General features: G+C 41.2%; 1 protein-coding gene across 4 annotated transcripts in view; it reads right to left on the reverse strand.

The window, feature by feature from the left end:
* Positions 1-16,491, reverse strand: part of SPECC1L (sperm antigen with calponin homology and coiled-coil domains 1 like) — a 120,169-nt gene that overhangs the window by 81,391 nt on the left and 22,287 nt on the right. For 3 of the 4 annotated variants that reach the window (XM_061169082.1, XM_061169081.1, XM_061169079.1), the window contains 2 exons: positions 11,074-11,263; positions 692-845 (listed from right to left, as the gene is read on the reverse strand). In XM_061169082.1, coding sequence (XP_061025065.1) covers positions 692-845; positions 11,074-11,226 — 307 coding nt within the window. In that variant the 5' untranslated portion in view covers positions 11,227-11,263. Of the gene's footprint in view, positions 1-691; positions 846-11,073; positions 11,264-12,170; positions 12,246-16,491 lie in introns of those variants that run through there. The other variant, XM_061169080.1, reaches the window with a different exon arrangement.

Here is a 16,491-nt window from a genome sequence, read left to right on the forward strand (position 1 = left end):
ATGCCGCGGAGTAACTAGGCCCATGAGCCACAACTACTGAGCCTGCGTGTCTGGAGCCTGTGCCCCGCAACAAGAGAGGCCGCGACAGTGAAAGGCCCGCGCACTGTGATGAAGAGTGGCCCCCGCTCGCCACAACTAGAGAAAGCCCTCGCACAGAAACGAAGACCCAACACAGTCAAAAGTAAATAAATAAATAAATTAATTTTTTTTTAAAAAAAATGAAGATTTAAGAGACACTTCACCAATTACTATATATGGACCTTAAGTGAATCCTGGTAAATCCTGATCCAAACAAATAAGTAAATATATGTATGTAATATTTATAAGACAGTTAGAAATTTAAATACTTACTGGATAATTTATGATTTGAGAAATGATTATTAATTATTTTAAGGACTGATAATGGTATTATGAATATATTTTTAAAAGAATCCTTGTCTTTCAAAGATAATTAAATATTTGTGGATGACATCTGGAATTTGCTTCAAAATAATAAGAGGGGGAAGGTGGGTGTCAAGGAGCTAAGAGTGGCCATCAGGTGATAAGGGTGATGAGTACACAGAGATGAAATACCAGATACTTTTGTGCATGTTTGAAATTTTCTACGATTAGATGGAATTCCCTAAATACCACTGCACTCACCTACTCAAACACAAAGGCAGTGTAACCCTCACACCGAGTGCGCGCATACCTGTGCTACTCTTGGGTCTGTTCTCCATGGTGCTCATGGCAGGGGCGGATGCTGACGGTGCTGCGGAAGGGCAGGTGCTTTTCTTCCCTTTGACACCATTAGTCACAGTCACCCCTCCAGCCATCCCAGCTAAAAGGTCATCACTGCTCTTGGTCTAGAAGCAACAGAAGATAAAAACAAATTGATTAGATGAAGCAAGATTAAATAACATTTTGACACTAAACAAAGCCCTTGACTTTTACGCTGAGTTCAAGAACTCTACAAGGACTTTCTGACAGTTACCAAGCAGCACATCACTCTGTGCTACAGAAACAGAACTTCTTCACTGCTTCATAAATGATCACACACTTCTTTTTTTAATTAATTTTATTAAATCTTCACCCTAGTATATACCTCTTTTTTTCTTTTATAAAGCCATTTTTAATTTTATTTGATTTAGTTATTTAGTTATTTATTTTGGCCGCACCGCACACAGCATGCAGCATCTTAGTTCCCCACCCAGGGATCAAACCTGCGCCCCCTGCATTGGAAACACGGAGTCTTAACCACTGGACCTCCAGGGAAGTCCCACACACACACTTCTTTTTAAAATATGAAAATCATAATGTACTCAGAGATGTTATGGAAGCCCAGTGTGCCCCCACGTGCCAGATTCAGTGAGGGGGGGGAGAAAGTGCAGACATCCTCCTTGCTACCGCTCATCTAGGATGTGACTCTAGGATAGCAACATCACATGTGCTATCTCAGGAAAGGTCTGTAAGGCCACAGGAAATGCCACCTTGCAGTTTCTAGAGAGAAGCAGTACTGAGGGTCAGGAGGAATCTTCACTGCTCTGAAGTGATGCAACGATGGAGCCAATGTCTAAAAGAAGATATTCTGAAATCTATTTTTCTTACCTCTATTTTTTTTTTGTAGTCTAATTTAAGCCAAAATTGAAAGGAGGGTTGTTTTTTTTTTAAAGCCTAAGTAATATACAAATAAAAAACTAGAGATTTTATGGTTAGAGTAAGGGTTAAATGATCATACTACTCGAGAAAGACCATTTGTAATATTTATTTATGTTTTACGAAGATGATTGAAAAAAATGTGAGCTTTTAAAAAAGAAAACAAGCACTCTGGAGAACTGGATTGGGTATAAATTTGTTACTTAAGAAAAACAGTGAAGAAATCTGATTTTACTTCTCCTAGAAATGAGAGAGAACAAAGAGGAGTTAAAGGTCTGTGCGGGGAAAAAAAAACCCTGCTTTTAAATAAAAGAACCAAAAGTTTTGCCCACTAAGGTGAAGGCACAAGTTAACAAGCCAACTTATGTTGTTTCCCATTGAGATAACCACCCTCGGATAATCACAATGAATTCATTTCTACAAATTAAAATGGTTCAAAAACAACTCATCTCTAAATCTGAAGCCTCTCCCAGCTCTAAATGTCAGTGACTGTATATGGAGTAGTACCATTAGGTAGGTCAATCTGTCTTACTTAAAAAAAGGCAGAAAGAAGATAAGTGTTTTAAATGAACTGTCAGAATTAAGCTTTGGTAATTTAGGGTTGTCACATTATGAAAAATCTAGATCACATAATAAGAAAGGGGGATATTGCATTAATCATTAAGGATTGTTCATATTCTTTAAGACTAGTTTCTCTTAATAAAACTGGTTATCAAGTATGATGCAAAAATAAATTGTAAATCAAGTTACACCCCCTCCCTGTCAATTTGTACCTCGTCTACTAATCAGTAAATAAACTTAGCATACACTTACATTTTCAAATCATTTTTTATATTGTTAATAAAAGTTAAAATTATCTTTGAACTAATTTTCCTTCCTCCATAAGTTAAATATTCTTTCCTTCCATAATAATTACATCTGAAGACCACCCTACATACTCCTGTAAAAAGTGGCTGAATTGTCACAATTCTCTGTTTACAATTTGCCTTTGGGTAATGCCAAAGTTAAACATACATCAGAGCACCAAATCAAAATCTATGCAATTATCACAATAACTAGAATAACACAATACTGTCACATGAATTAACCAAACTGTATATATAGGCACTTGATTTATGACCAAAGAAGCAGTACAGAAAAAATGGAGTTTTCAATAAATGGTGCTAGGTCAACTGTATATTCACAAAGGAAAAAAGATGAATGAGCCCTATTTCACACCATATCAAAAATAAATTCCAAGGCTTTCTATCATTCAAAATCCTGAATGATAAAACAAAAAATTGAAAAATTTGACTACATAAAAATCTTAAGAAAAAATTTAAATTTTTGCATGGCCAAAAAAAATAAGCAAAGTTTAAAAATAAAATCCACACATGAGAAACTGGGTAAGTATACTTGCAATATCTCACAGATAAAAGGCTAATATCCCTAATACACAAAGAACTCTTAAAAATTAAGGGGAAAGAGACCAAAAAACACAAAGAATAGTGAGCAAAATGAACAATCACATACAATCAACTCACACAAATGTACGAAAGAAGGTGATTAGTCAGTCTAACTCATATTAGAAATACAAAGTAAACAACATTGAGGTACCACTTCTCACCTCAGACTGGCACAAAAGGAAAAAGTATGACACACTCCTTTGGGAAGGATGTGAGGAAACAGGCACTGTCATAAGTTGTTGGCGAGAATGCAGCTTGATTCACAGAGCCTTACGGAAGGAGTCTGGTGACATCTAACAAAGCTACATACGCCTTTACCTCCTGCCCAGCAATCCCACTTTTAGGAATTTAAACCTGAAGACACACTTCCAATAAGACAAAAATACATTTGCATAAAGTTACTCATTGCAGCATTGTTTTTAGTTGCAAAATACTGGAAACACCTTAAACGCCTGTACATAGGTTAGTAGCTGAATAAACTATATACATCCATACAATGAAATGTTAAACAGAATGAGAAAGACTGCTAAAAAGTGGTGTGAAGAGATTTCTAGAATACATTAAGTGAAAAAAAGCCAAGTGCAAAAGTATATCTAATTATGTCAACTTTTGTGTAAGAAAGCAGAAATACAAAATAAACATCTGCTCATTTATGCAAAAAGAAACATAGAAAAGCTAAATTAGACTGCTTACCTCTAAGCAGTGGGTGGAGACACAGTAAGGAGGATGGGGAGGGCACTTCTCTGACCACATCTCATACAGCTGTGACGCGTGGAACCACGGGAGTGCTTCACGTGTTCACAATGAGTAATTAAACAAACAAGGGTGGGGGGACCCTAAAGTGGAACACGATGGGAACAAATGGACACAACTCCATTTCAAATGAATCATACAACCACATGGGGTTGGGATGGGGGCAATCAAGTATCTTTTGAACACACTATTTTGACCATAAACTCTCAAACTCTCAAGCTAAATACAAAAAAGTATAAATTCTGAATTCCAGCTGGTAGAATTGTTTTTTGCAGTGGTAACAGTAAGCAAATCTGTATTTTCTGTATATTCTAGGAATGAGAAAATAAACAAATCTATTATAGATAACCAATGCCACTGTCAGAGGAAGGGATTACAATTATGGAAAGTGCAAAGGCTACTAGCAACTTTGTGTAGTAACTGGAATTGGAAGTATCAGTGTGAACTCTGAGGTTTTAATGTGTATGGAGAGAAGCAGATACAGAAATTGGTATAGATATGCATGTACACACGTGTGCGTGCTCCTACCTCTGTCTGCTAAAAGGGCTTAGAAACAATATGTGCAAAAGCCATGAGCGCACCTAGCTTCCAGATGTTTTAAATTCTAGTCCCCACTGAAAAGATCAAGGCCTCCTTGAAGACAAGGCTGATTCTAGGGTTGGGGCTGGAAAAGCAGGATATTTACTGTGCCAGAAATTAAGAAATTGCTCAGAGAATACGAGGAACATGTCAGAAGGACACGAGAGCCAGCTTGAAGGGACTCCCACCGGCCAAACTGGGGACATTCTGAGCATCAAAATAAATGATGCTAACAGTTTACAGCCCACTGAAGAAGAACCCATAAATCCATACTAATATAAATGAATACACAAATGGGAGAAAAGTAAAAACTCTTCCTTATAGTAGAATGCTGACTAATAAATGTAGAAAGAATGATGGAATTATAAAATTACCACTTGGCAAAAATCATAGTAATAATCATAGTAATAATTGATTCTGGAAAATTACTAAAAATTGCTAAAACTAACGTGAAAGTTTGATGAGAGAGAGGATATTTACAGTGTCAAAGTATTTTCGACAAGATACTTATTTTTACAAAAGGCAACATAGTAACCTGATAGTGGAGGAACCTAGCAGACACCACCTTCACCAAGTTATATCATCACCAGGAACACTGACACCACACACCACGTGCCTCTGGAAATGCTGCACCTAGGACGCCCAGCTTCTGTGGGACTCCTGCGGGACCCTGCAGCCCCAGCCTACGGAAACACTGACAAACCCAAATGTGGAGGACAGTCAGCCAAACAAACGGGACTACACGCTTTAGTAAATGTCAAGGTCCTAAAAGACAAAGACTGAGGAACTATTCCAAATTTAAGGAGAATGAAGAACAGCTATATGCAATTCACGACCCCGGACTGAATCCTGGACCAGAAAAAAATTTTTCTTCTTTTTTTGCTAAAGTGGACATTAGCACAATTGGTGAAATTTAACTAAAGTCTACAGATCAGATACTAGCATTTTATCAATGTTCATTTCCAGATGTTATCATTGTACTATGGTTATTAAGAGAATGGTCTTGTTTTTTTAGGAAATACACACTGAAATATTCAGCAGTAAAGGAGCATTAGCTCTACAATTTACACTTAAACAGATCAAGAAAAAAATTACGTATTTCTGGGGGCTTCCCTGGTGGCTCAGTGGTTAAGAATCCGCCTGCCAATGCAGGGGACACGGGTTTGAGCCCTGGTCCGGGACGATCCCACATGCCACGGAGCAACTAAGCCCATGTTCCACAACTACTGAGCCTGTGCTCTAAGAGTCCGTGAGCCACAACTACTGAGCCCGTGTGCCACAACTACTGAAGCCCACGGGCCTACAGCCTGAGCTCTACAACAAGAGAGGCCACCGCAATGAGAAGCCTGCGCACCACAACGAAGAGTAGCCCCCGCTCACCGCAACTAGAGAAAGCCTGTGCACAGCAACGAAGACCCAACGCAGCCAAATAATTAATTAATTAATTAATTAAAACAAAAAGAAGTAGAAAGAGAAGGCACAGAGTAGGAGAATATATGTACAACGCATATAAATGACAAAGGGTTCACGTCTAGAATAGGTAAAGAATGATAAATCAGTACAAAGAAACACTGCACCACCTCAGCCACTAGGACGGCTACTATCAAAAAACAGAAGAAACAAGTGCTTGCAAGGATTAGCAAAAGGGGAACCCTTGTGCACTGCTGGTGGGAATATAAAATGGTGCAGGTGCTGTGGAAAACAGTATGGTTGTTCTTCAAAAATTAAAAATCAAACTACCATACAACCCCACAATTCCACTTCTGGGTATATACCCAAAAGAATTGAAAGCAGGGTCTCTAAGAGATATTTGCACACCCATGTTCACAGCTATTATTCACAATAGCCAAAAGGTAGAAGCAACCCAAGTATCTGCCGATGGAAGCATGGATAAACAAAGTGTGATCTATACATACAGTGGAGTATTATTCAGCCTTAAAAAGGAAGGAAATTCTGCAATATGCTACAACGTAGATGACTCTGAAGACATTTTGCTACGGTAAATAGGCCAGTCACAAAAAGACAAATACTGTGTAATTCTACTCATATGAAGTACTCAGAGTAGTCAGACTCACAGAGACAGAGAGTGGAATGGTGGTTGCCAGGGACTGGGAGGAGGAGATGCGGAGTTAGTCTTCAATGGGGACAGAGTCTCAGTCTGGGAAAATGAAAAAGTTTTGAAGATGGACGGTGGTGACAGTTACTCAGCAGTGTGAATGTACTTAATGCCACAAAACTGTACACTTAACAATGGTTAAGATGATACATGTTTTGTGTGTTTTACCACACATACACACACACACACACAAAAGTTGAGGAAAAAAAGACACCACAGTAAAAATATAGGCAAGTGATTTGAACAGGCACTTCACATAAGAGAATATCTAAATGTCCACTAAACACTTAAAAATAAGACATGAAAAGCTGCTTAATTTCACTGATAACAACGCAAATGCAAATTAAAGCCACTTTATAATGCCTCTATGAATGTTTACAATGAAAAGAGTAATGTAAGTGCAGGTGAGGATGTGGGGCATCCCAGAGTAACCCCTTTGGGAAATGACTGGTTATCTACCTATGAAAGGTGAACGCCATGCACCCTACAACCCAGCAATTTCACTCCTGGTTATGGAGTCAACAGAAATGGGTGTACCTGCGTATAAAAGACGTGTGTAGGATGTTCATAACAGTACTATGACTAATAGCCCCAAAGGAAACTCCAGATAGATATTCATCAAGGGCAGAAGAGGTCTATGGCTTGTGGACATTCCACGGTTAGTAATCAGCAAGGAGGAGCTGCTTACACATGAATGTATATACAAAACAGACAGACTCACAGACATAGAAAACAAACTTATGGTTACCAAAGGGGAAGGTGGCAGGGGGGTGGATAAATTAGGAGTACAGGATTAACAGATACACACTACTATACATAAAATAAGCAACAAGGATTTACTACAGCACAGGGAACTATAATCAATATTTTGTAAGACCTATAATGGAAAATAATCTAAAAAAATATATAATATAGCTGAATCACTTTGTTGTATACCTGAAACTAACGCAATATTGTAAATCAATTATACTTCAATTAAAAAAAAAAAAAAAAGGGAGGAGCTGCTGCTATAGGCAACAACAGAGATGAATATCATGACCTAAACAGAGTTAAGGAAACCAGACACACATAAAAAGAACTTCATGTCCAAAACATCTATATAAAGATCCAAAACTGGCAAAATGAATCTTGGGGGCTAGAAGTTAGGGTGGTAGTTACTTCCGGAGAGGAAGGAAAGGACAGTGATGAAGGGGGCACAGAGGGGTCGGGGGGGAGGCCACTGAGGTGCAGGCAGGCTCTGCTTCCTGACCTGGCTGGTGGCCCAGGGTACATTCACCCCTCACTAAGCCCAACACAGATGCTTTGTGAACTTCTCTGGGTGTATGTTCTACTTTATCAGAAAAGTAAAAACAAAACAAGAAACAACTCTGCACTTTCCAACTTGCCTTTTACACGAAGGCTCTGATACTTCTTCTGTTTTAATTTTTGTTACACAGTTCTATAAATACATGTGCATTCCCACATGTAAACATCCATCAGCAACAGTCCAAAAAACAAAATTGATGAAGGAATAGATTTTTAGCCTACTTTTTAATAACAGGTGCAAAACACAAATCATTTGGTAAAAACATACAGATACAAATAACGAAATAATACAACCAAAGAATACATGTTTCTCCAGGTAAAGTCCAAGTTTCATAGTCTGCATCTCCACCTCATAATTTAAGATTAGTTTAAAATTTCTACCTTCCATGTTTCAGAGATGGATTACTCAGTCAAACTGTGAACTAACTTTTACACTGAAAAGGTATGATCACAAATCATCACTGAGAATCATCAATTATTTAGATAAACCCTAACTTATTAACTCTCATCTATCAAGTTTTAGAAAAAAGTATCCCCAGGACAATGAAAAAGTGTACTACTTCTAAAGGATTAAGTGTGGACAGCTGGAAAGTGCAGGCATGTAGGAGACCACCTCTACCTGGAAATAACCCTCTCTGCTGGCTGTGACAAAGAAGAATGACCCACACAAAGGCCCAAGCCAGATGTTACAGCTACTCACAGAAATGGGACCAATTTCCTCCAAACATGCTGTGAACAGCCGTAGTGCTTCTTTTCATGTTTACAGAAGCTCCATTCAGACTCAAAAAGGTCCTTCCCTACATCTCACTAGATCTAGCTGCAAACAACATTTGAAATGAGAGGTAAAGAAACACATATCCTTGGGGATTCCCTGGAGGTCCAGTGGTTAGGACTCGGCGCTTTCAATGCCAGGGCTGGGTTCAATCCTTGGTTGCAGCCAAAAAAAGAAACACATATCCCTGTACCCTGCCAAGTATAAGAAAAGTGTTGGTGTTATGTGAATCCTGCGCAGTGACAGACACCGCGTGGGTGTCCACGAGAGTGGATGTGTGGACACGGTGTCTCAATGATTAAAAGCCAAATGCTTCATTCTTCTGGTAATCATCAAGGCTCCATCAGTTACAGAATTCAAGTTGTGGGATGTGACCATATGCTAGAGAAGCACAGTGAAATATGGAAACTTAGAAAAATAAAATAACACAAGTTTGTGGGTTCCCTAGGTCCTTTCGCTTTTTCCAATTTTTCTATCATTTTCACTATTTTCTTCTTTCCTTATCTCCTTACTCTAATTTCTATTCAATGACTTTTTCCCCCTCCTTTTTTAAGTAAAAGCACTTGCTCCAGTTGAAGTAAAGTGTTCCCAAATAGTTTCACCTCTTCTATGACCCTCCCCACTCCACACACACACACACACACACACACACACACACACATGCACACACAGAACTACTTAAATCAGCCAACTCAGCAAAGCCATGGACAGCTGGCACAGAGCAGGGATACGGTTCTGCCTTACAATGAAGAAGTACTCACTGCTCAAGACTAGGCTGCCATCGACTCAGGATACATGCTTTGGAAGACCTGACATGCTGCTCAGGGCACGCTCCGGAGTGAACCTCAGAGACACTGCCTGCCAGCGAGGAGGAGGCAACAAGGCAGGCAGTAGTGCACACCCCGTGCCAACGCTTCAGCCTGCTCCTCCAGCCCCATAAGTCACGGGTCACCCAGGCACACAGGCGCTCCACTCTGAAAACAGGCGAGCAACTGAGTGAACAGCTGGGGCAGAAAATATCAGCTTTCTTACACGAGAGAGAGGCAGCACTGCCACCAAGGAAATTGCTCAGCGTGCTGATTCAGACTAACGGAAGTAGGGCAAAGGTCTACTCCTGGTATCACCCTCCAGGCCGCAGGATGACACCCAGCTGCTCATCAGGGATGTAGCAAGGAGAAAATCTGGTGGCATCTCCAAGCCCACAGAGTAAGGCTGCATTCAGTTTCGACAACCCTGGAATAGAAAAACCAGCATTTCCTGCTAGATCTTTCAACACATATAAGGAAGTCCCTCATCAGCTGTTCCTGTGAGGTGCTTCTTAAAATAATTAAGTCACATCTGTAAAGCCTTTCCTGGACAAAAGGCTTCTGAACAGATCGCGTTTCAGGTACTTCTTCGTTCCTCCCTATCAGACAAGCAAAAACTCTCTCCAGGTTTTCTCCATAGAGTCAAAGTTTCTACCCCAAAACACCAAACCTCAAAACAAGCAAGCAAAGAACAAATAAATGAATTCTGGACTGAGAAAGACTGGAAGAAGACCATGTGCATCTCTGTCCAGTGAACCTAAGACTTGACCAGCAGAAAAATGGCCCAGAGTCATCTCAACACAGACACTGAGAACACCCATGGGAAGCCTGCTACTGTCAGGAATCAATCCGGAGCTGCAGGAAGTTTCCAGAGCTAACCAGGAAAAACCCTACTGCCAGTCCTTTACAAAGCCCTTGCTGTGAGCCAGGCCCTGCGCCGTCCTCTTTCCTACACCCTCACTTCCATCCTGACCGCAGCCCTAGGATGCACATGCCCAGCCTGGGCCTGTCTGCTCCCGAAGCCCGGGATCTAACGTACCACTACCTTTTACTAACAAGAACTAAACTAGCCTCTAAAGAAAGGAGTGTAACAAGAAAACTAGTTATGCTCTGACTAAATTAATATCACCCAATTTTGCCTGGGATTAATACTGGATCAGTTGTCAAAAAACAAGTAACAGTTTATGGTAACAGTGTAGGGGGGTGGGTGGGAATAAAAACCCCTGTTCAGGGGTTTCAGGAATGTCATACTGGCCGTCCTTTAAGACCTCACGCACATGCTCTTTTCATTAAGCCTTCTCGGGCAGAAACAATATTTTCCTACTTGAAACTGTTTACGCTACTCTCCTGCTCTCCCAGGGCATCTGACTTTTTTTTCACCTGTATTTTAGTTGTTTGTGCAAGTGACTTGCCTCCATCCTTTCCTCCACAAGCTCCTTGAAGGCAGGCTCTCCCACACCGGCACAGCGATTTGCTCACAAGTAAGCCTGCTACTTGGTTTCGTTCGTCAAGACCGACGAAACACCAATTAAGTCCACCACACCGTGAACTCTCTTTGAAGAGGGTGAATCCTAAATAACGTTTATGTGATAAATCAAACATCATATGAAGACTCACTCCTCCTACAATTCGTCACATATTTAAACAAAACCACGTAAATACCTTTGACAACGAAGCTGCTGTTCCAGCCTTTACGAGTTTGCCTCCTGCAGATGCTGAAGAGCTGTTTTCGGGTTTCGTTTTGTCTGCTGTTTGAGATTTGCTTATCCCAGACACCTTAGGCACTGAGCCAACACTCCTGCTTGTTTTCTTCATTCTGGGCTGCCTCTTCGTGATGCATTTACAAGCAAATCTGTGGAGAGAAATGGCATTATACCGAGAACAAAACTGTAAGAAAGCTCTTTAAAAATTTGTTTTTGAAGGATCTTACCATGAACTAAATAAAAATGTTTGAAAGTTGGATGTCGCTACAGAAAATAAAGGATGAAAAATTCTTAGACTTATTAATCAGAATGCACCCTGTTTTCAAGGCTTCCTTCTTGAACACTACTAACTTGAAATTATTTTGTGCATTCTAGTTCTCTCAGTAAAAAGAATATCCTACATCTCTAACGGAACTGGCTAACACACAGTACATTTAGTGAAGCAATAATCATCCTGGCACTTGAGAATGAGCCACTCCGCAGGTCTCTAAGGTGATCACACTTTCCAAATTATCCAGCACAGTCCTAATTTCAAATATTTGTTGTGATATTTCCACATAAACCAGCAAAACAGCCCAGAAACTCCAACATTCAGGATCTAAATATATTTCCCAGTATATCTCTTTTATCAAGAGGAAGCATCAAAATGTCTTATAAGAACATAAGCCTCAATATTTGGTTCAGAAAGTAAGGGCACTCTTTTACACCCTTAAAACCATGACAGCAAACCTTTCGCCTAAGTGGAACAAACTCGATTTCAAGCTTAGACGACCTGGAATAACACTGGCCACACACAGAACTACGGCCAGAAAAACCCTTCAACATACCTCTATTAGCTGAGCTAGAAAAGCAGTCTCTACAGTAGTATCATGTTTGGAAAGACACATTGGCCTGGTCTGGGTAAAGTAAATAATACGACTAACGAAAATGAAAGCCTACTGTGAACGTAAGGAAGTTTATGTATGATGACGCTGAGAAACTACACTGAGCACAAAAAAGAAGTTGGTCTATTTTAGGAAGATTTCTACACACTAATAAAAATAAAGAGAAACTTACAGAATAGCCTTTTGGAAAAGAAAAGGCTCATTCCAATAGCTTCAATGAACACTTCACCTAGACTGTGCTCGAACGCTCCAGATTTATCTTGCCTGACGTAACACAAACTGTACCAACTGGTTTGGTGGCAGAACAGTGAGACAGGGCAAAGGGGGCTCCGCTCCACCCTCACCGTGATAAGACCTCGGAGCAAAAAGAACACTGTTATTGACACCAAACAAAACACAGCGAGACCTCAGTCTCCTCTGCAGACTTCTCCCAACTTCCTGGTTCTTCCTTCCAGAAAATGCTGTACTTGGTGACAATCAAATCACCCGTCTGCTTGCCCTGAAGCCTTCTGCTTTCTACTTCCCTTCCCATTGAAGCACTCAGCCCAGAGTTGGCACTCCCTCTAGTTTAGCTCCACTAAGCTGCTCCTTATAGGTTCCCAGAGGACACTGAAAATGGCCAAGACAGACAGGAGCGGCTTCCCACAACACGTGCACCACAGTTATGCTGATCCCTGCCAACCGGCAACTTTGTGCTTTTCTACCTGTAAAATTAAGGAATTAGATTGGACCCATCACTAAGTTGATTTTGTAGAAAAATCAAGTTCCTAAGAACCTTTCCTTCAACGTCTCACTTTCCCTTTGTATTTACCTTTTTTCTAAGTCTCATATCTTGTAAATGGCTCCCCAAAGTTTCTTTCTTCTCTGCTCCAAATTCCATGCCCGCACTCCTTCCTACACCACTCAGACCCTCTCCCATTCTCTGCCTACTCCTCCAGCTGTTGTCAAATTAACTTTTTCTAGACCAGCACAATCCAACAGAACTTACTGCAACTATGAAAGTGTTTTGTATCCATCTGTGCTATCCGAAATACAGTAGCCACTAGCTACTTGTGGCTACTGAGCACTTGAAATGTGGCTAGTGTGACTGAGGAACTAAAATTTAAATTTTATTTAATTTTAGTTTTTTTAAATTTAAGGTTACATGGTAGACACCATACTGGACAACGTAATAGACTGTCCCTTTCCTGCTGCTGTCTCTGTCCCAGAGTTAAAACCTAATGAACTACGACTTCCCTCCCACTAGGGTGGCTATAATCAAAAAGATAGATGGTAACAAATGTTAGAGAGGACGTGGAGTAATTGGAACCCACAAGCACTGCTGGCACAAATGCAAAATGGTGCAGCCACTTTGGAAGATAGTCTGGCAGTTCCTCAAGTGGTTAAACACAGAGTTACTAGGACTTCCCTGGTGGCACAGTGGTTAAGAATCTGCCTGCTGGGCTTCCCTGGTGGCTCAGTGGTTAAGAATCCGTCTGCCAATGCAGGGGACACTCAAGCCCTGGTCCAGGAAGATACCACATGCCGCGGAGCAACTAAGCCCATGAGCCACAACTACTGAGCCTACGCTCTAGAGCCTGCGAGCCACAACTACTGAGCCTGCGGACCACAACTACCAAAGCCCACACGCCTAGAGCCCATGCTCTGCAACAAGAGAAGCCACTGCAATGAGGAGCCCACGCAACGCAACGAAGAGTAGCCCCCACTCACCACAACTAGAGAAAGCCTGCGTGCAGCAACGAACACCCAACGCAGCCAAAATTAAATAAATAAATTTATAAAAAATAATAAAATAAAATAAATACGAATTTTGACACGTAACTGTTCAAGCCAGACTATAGTAGGAATAAAACAGTCAGAAATGCACAGCTCTAAGTTGAATCACTGTGAATCTGACAGTTACAAACAGTGTTGACTTGGGCACGAGGTCCTGGCAACTCAGATACATGCCATCTCCATGCACGCTCTCCAGAATGTGATTTTCTAAAAGGGGGAACCACGCTTGGTGTGACGGCTCATCTTATGTCAACCTGACTGAGCCGCAGGGCGCCCACACATTTTGTCAAACAGTATTCTGGGTGTGAGGGTGTTTCTGATTGAGATTAATGATTGAATTCATACGCTGGGTGAAGCAGGTGTTCTCCCTAATGTGGGCGGGCCTCATCCAACTAATCGAAGACCTGAATAGAACAAAAAGGCTGGAGTCCGAGGGGACTCTTCCTGACTGACTTCTTGAGTTGGGATGTCAGTCTTTTCCTGGCTTTGGACTCCAACTCTCAGACTGGAACTTAGGCTAGTGGCTCTCCGGAAGCCCCAGCCTACCAACTGCAGATCTTGGGACTCCTCAGCCCCGATATGCATGTGAGCCAACTCCTTATAATAAGGTTGGTTCCGTCCTATTGGTTCCATCCCTCTGGAGAACACTAATATACTTCATAGCTGAGAACAAAACAATTTCCCCTCAGTGTCTACAGTAACTGCAACCCTGGAAAATTCCATATATACCAAAAAGTATGTTAAAAAAATGCTTTCTTTGTGTAAGATGGAATAAGATTCTAGGCTCAGTCATAAACAGGTTTTTTTAAATCCACATAAATTATTCAGAAAGATATTCCAAAGTTTTGCAGATCTCAGGATAAGTTTTCATTCTGCAGAACTGTCACTTCATTGAGTCTAGAATTCCAGGGCCCCTACCTATTAAATATCAACAGTCTCTACCAACCACTGAGACAGTCAAAAAAGCTTCCACAATTTTCTAAAATGACCCCTATTAAGGACAAGGATCCTCCAAAACAGGTGGTAATTCACCAGAGACCTTGGCCCCCCGCACCAGGTTAAGGAGCAGGAATTGTTGGCCCAGACCCTCCCTGGAGCACCAGGCCTGGGAGAGATGCGGAGTGGAGGGAGAGGACAACACAGCATGCAGCACTTCCAGGGTCTGAAAGCTTCGAAAGGAGTGCGATGGAAGTTACCACTACGCCTCCCCGGCCTGCACGAGGGTGTCACATAGGCACCCACCACCACCTCTAGTCCAGTGAAATCAAGGTGTGGGGGGGAATAAAAAGTAGCTCTCCTCACAAAAACAGGATGGATGCTGTCTCTCTACATACGCTAAGAATAATCTCAAATAACAATAATCCAAGGAGTGTGTCACATGTATTTCTCAAATAATATTTCTTAAGATATTAAATATTTCTTAAAACAAAAACATTGAAATATATGCACTGCTCCCCAAATAGGGAAAGACACTGAAGGCTGCGAGCCCCTCCCACGGACAGGCATCATGCCCCAGCTGCGCCACACCCAGCACAGGTCCCTGAATCTCCACAGGTGGGCGCTGATGATGTAACTCTCCCTGGGTCAACCATTCTTTAGTGACAGTAGTCTCAATCCAAACCCCACACCCTGCCCGCCAATCCATATGGCCTCCAATGCAACCATACACAAGCACTTCCTCAGAAACCGGCAATTTTTATCTCAATGAAGATTTCACAAGAGATGAACAAAATGTAACAACACTAAAATTATACTGCTCAATCTGCCCCTTCTAGACTTACCTACTTGTCCTATCGGTCAGTGCTGGTACTCCTGACCAATATTTTTCATTTTGAAGGTGCAAATTACCATGTTATTTAATATAAAATCTACCTTTTGGATAGATTTTAGAAAACTTATTACCAGGTCTAAATCAGTATGTATTATGTTACAGCTGTAAAAGTAAAAACCTTAGCTATAATCATATTCATTTATAGAGGGCTGCTACTTTTTTATTTAAAATAATTGTTAGGCAAGGGCAGAGACACAACTGCTCTCATTTACACAAATAAGCTTGCATTCAGTGAGAAGGCTGCAATCTGGGTGGCTGGACCTCTTACCAGGATGTCCCAGTACAGGATTTACAGCTCTAGGAGCCCTGCCTAAAGCTAATTACACAGCCGCAGCCACACAGGAAGCTTGAGTTTCCTTTACATGTATAAGGAGATCACATAAGGAAAACAAAGGGCCATCTCTTACTGTCCACACATGGCAGGTAAAATACTATTTAAAAATCAAACCACAGACTCTTAAAAATGGAAAATATCTTGGAGGTCCCTTATAGGAAACCCCACATGCAGCACCACTGACAAAAAATGGAGCATACTGACTACTAAGTTAGGAAGCAAGTCATTACTTGCTTAACAGTCACTGAACACTTATTTTGTGCCAAGACGAGCCAAACGCCAATTCTCTGGGAAGCTAGTGAAACAAGGATAAATAAATAGATGGACATCCTAAGCTGATTAAGACAAAAATACCTACTTTCCAGGGGCTCACAGTCTAGGGGAAGAATGAGGTGCATAAGTGAACAGGTCTCCATCCTTGATGAATCTACTGCAAACATGAGGGACATACATGTACAAGGTATGGTGGGAGCAGGGGGACATCGTCCCTGGTTCTGCCCTTGCAGAACAGGGAGGGAGGTACAGGTCAGAGGTGTAAGAAAGCACGGGGCC

This window comes from Eubalaena glacialis, chromosome 15, assembly GCF_028564815.1.
Source record: "Eubalaena glacialis isolate mEubGla1 chromosome 15, mEubGla1.1.hap2.+ XY, whole genome shotgun sequence".
NCBI classification, from domain to species: domain Eukaryota; kingdom Metazoa; phylum Chordata; class Mammalia; order Artiodactyla; family Balaenidae; genus Eubalaena; species Eubalaena glacialis.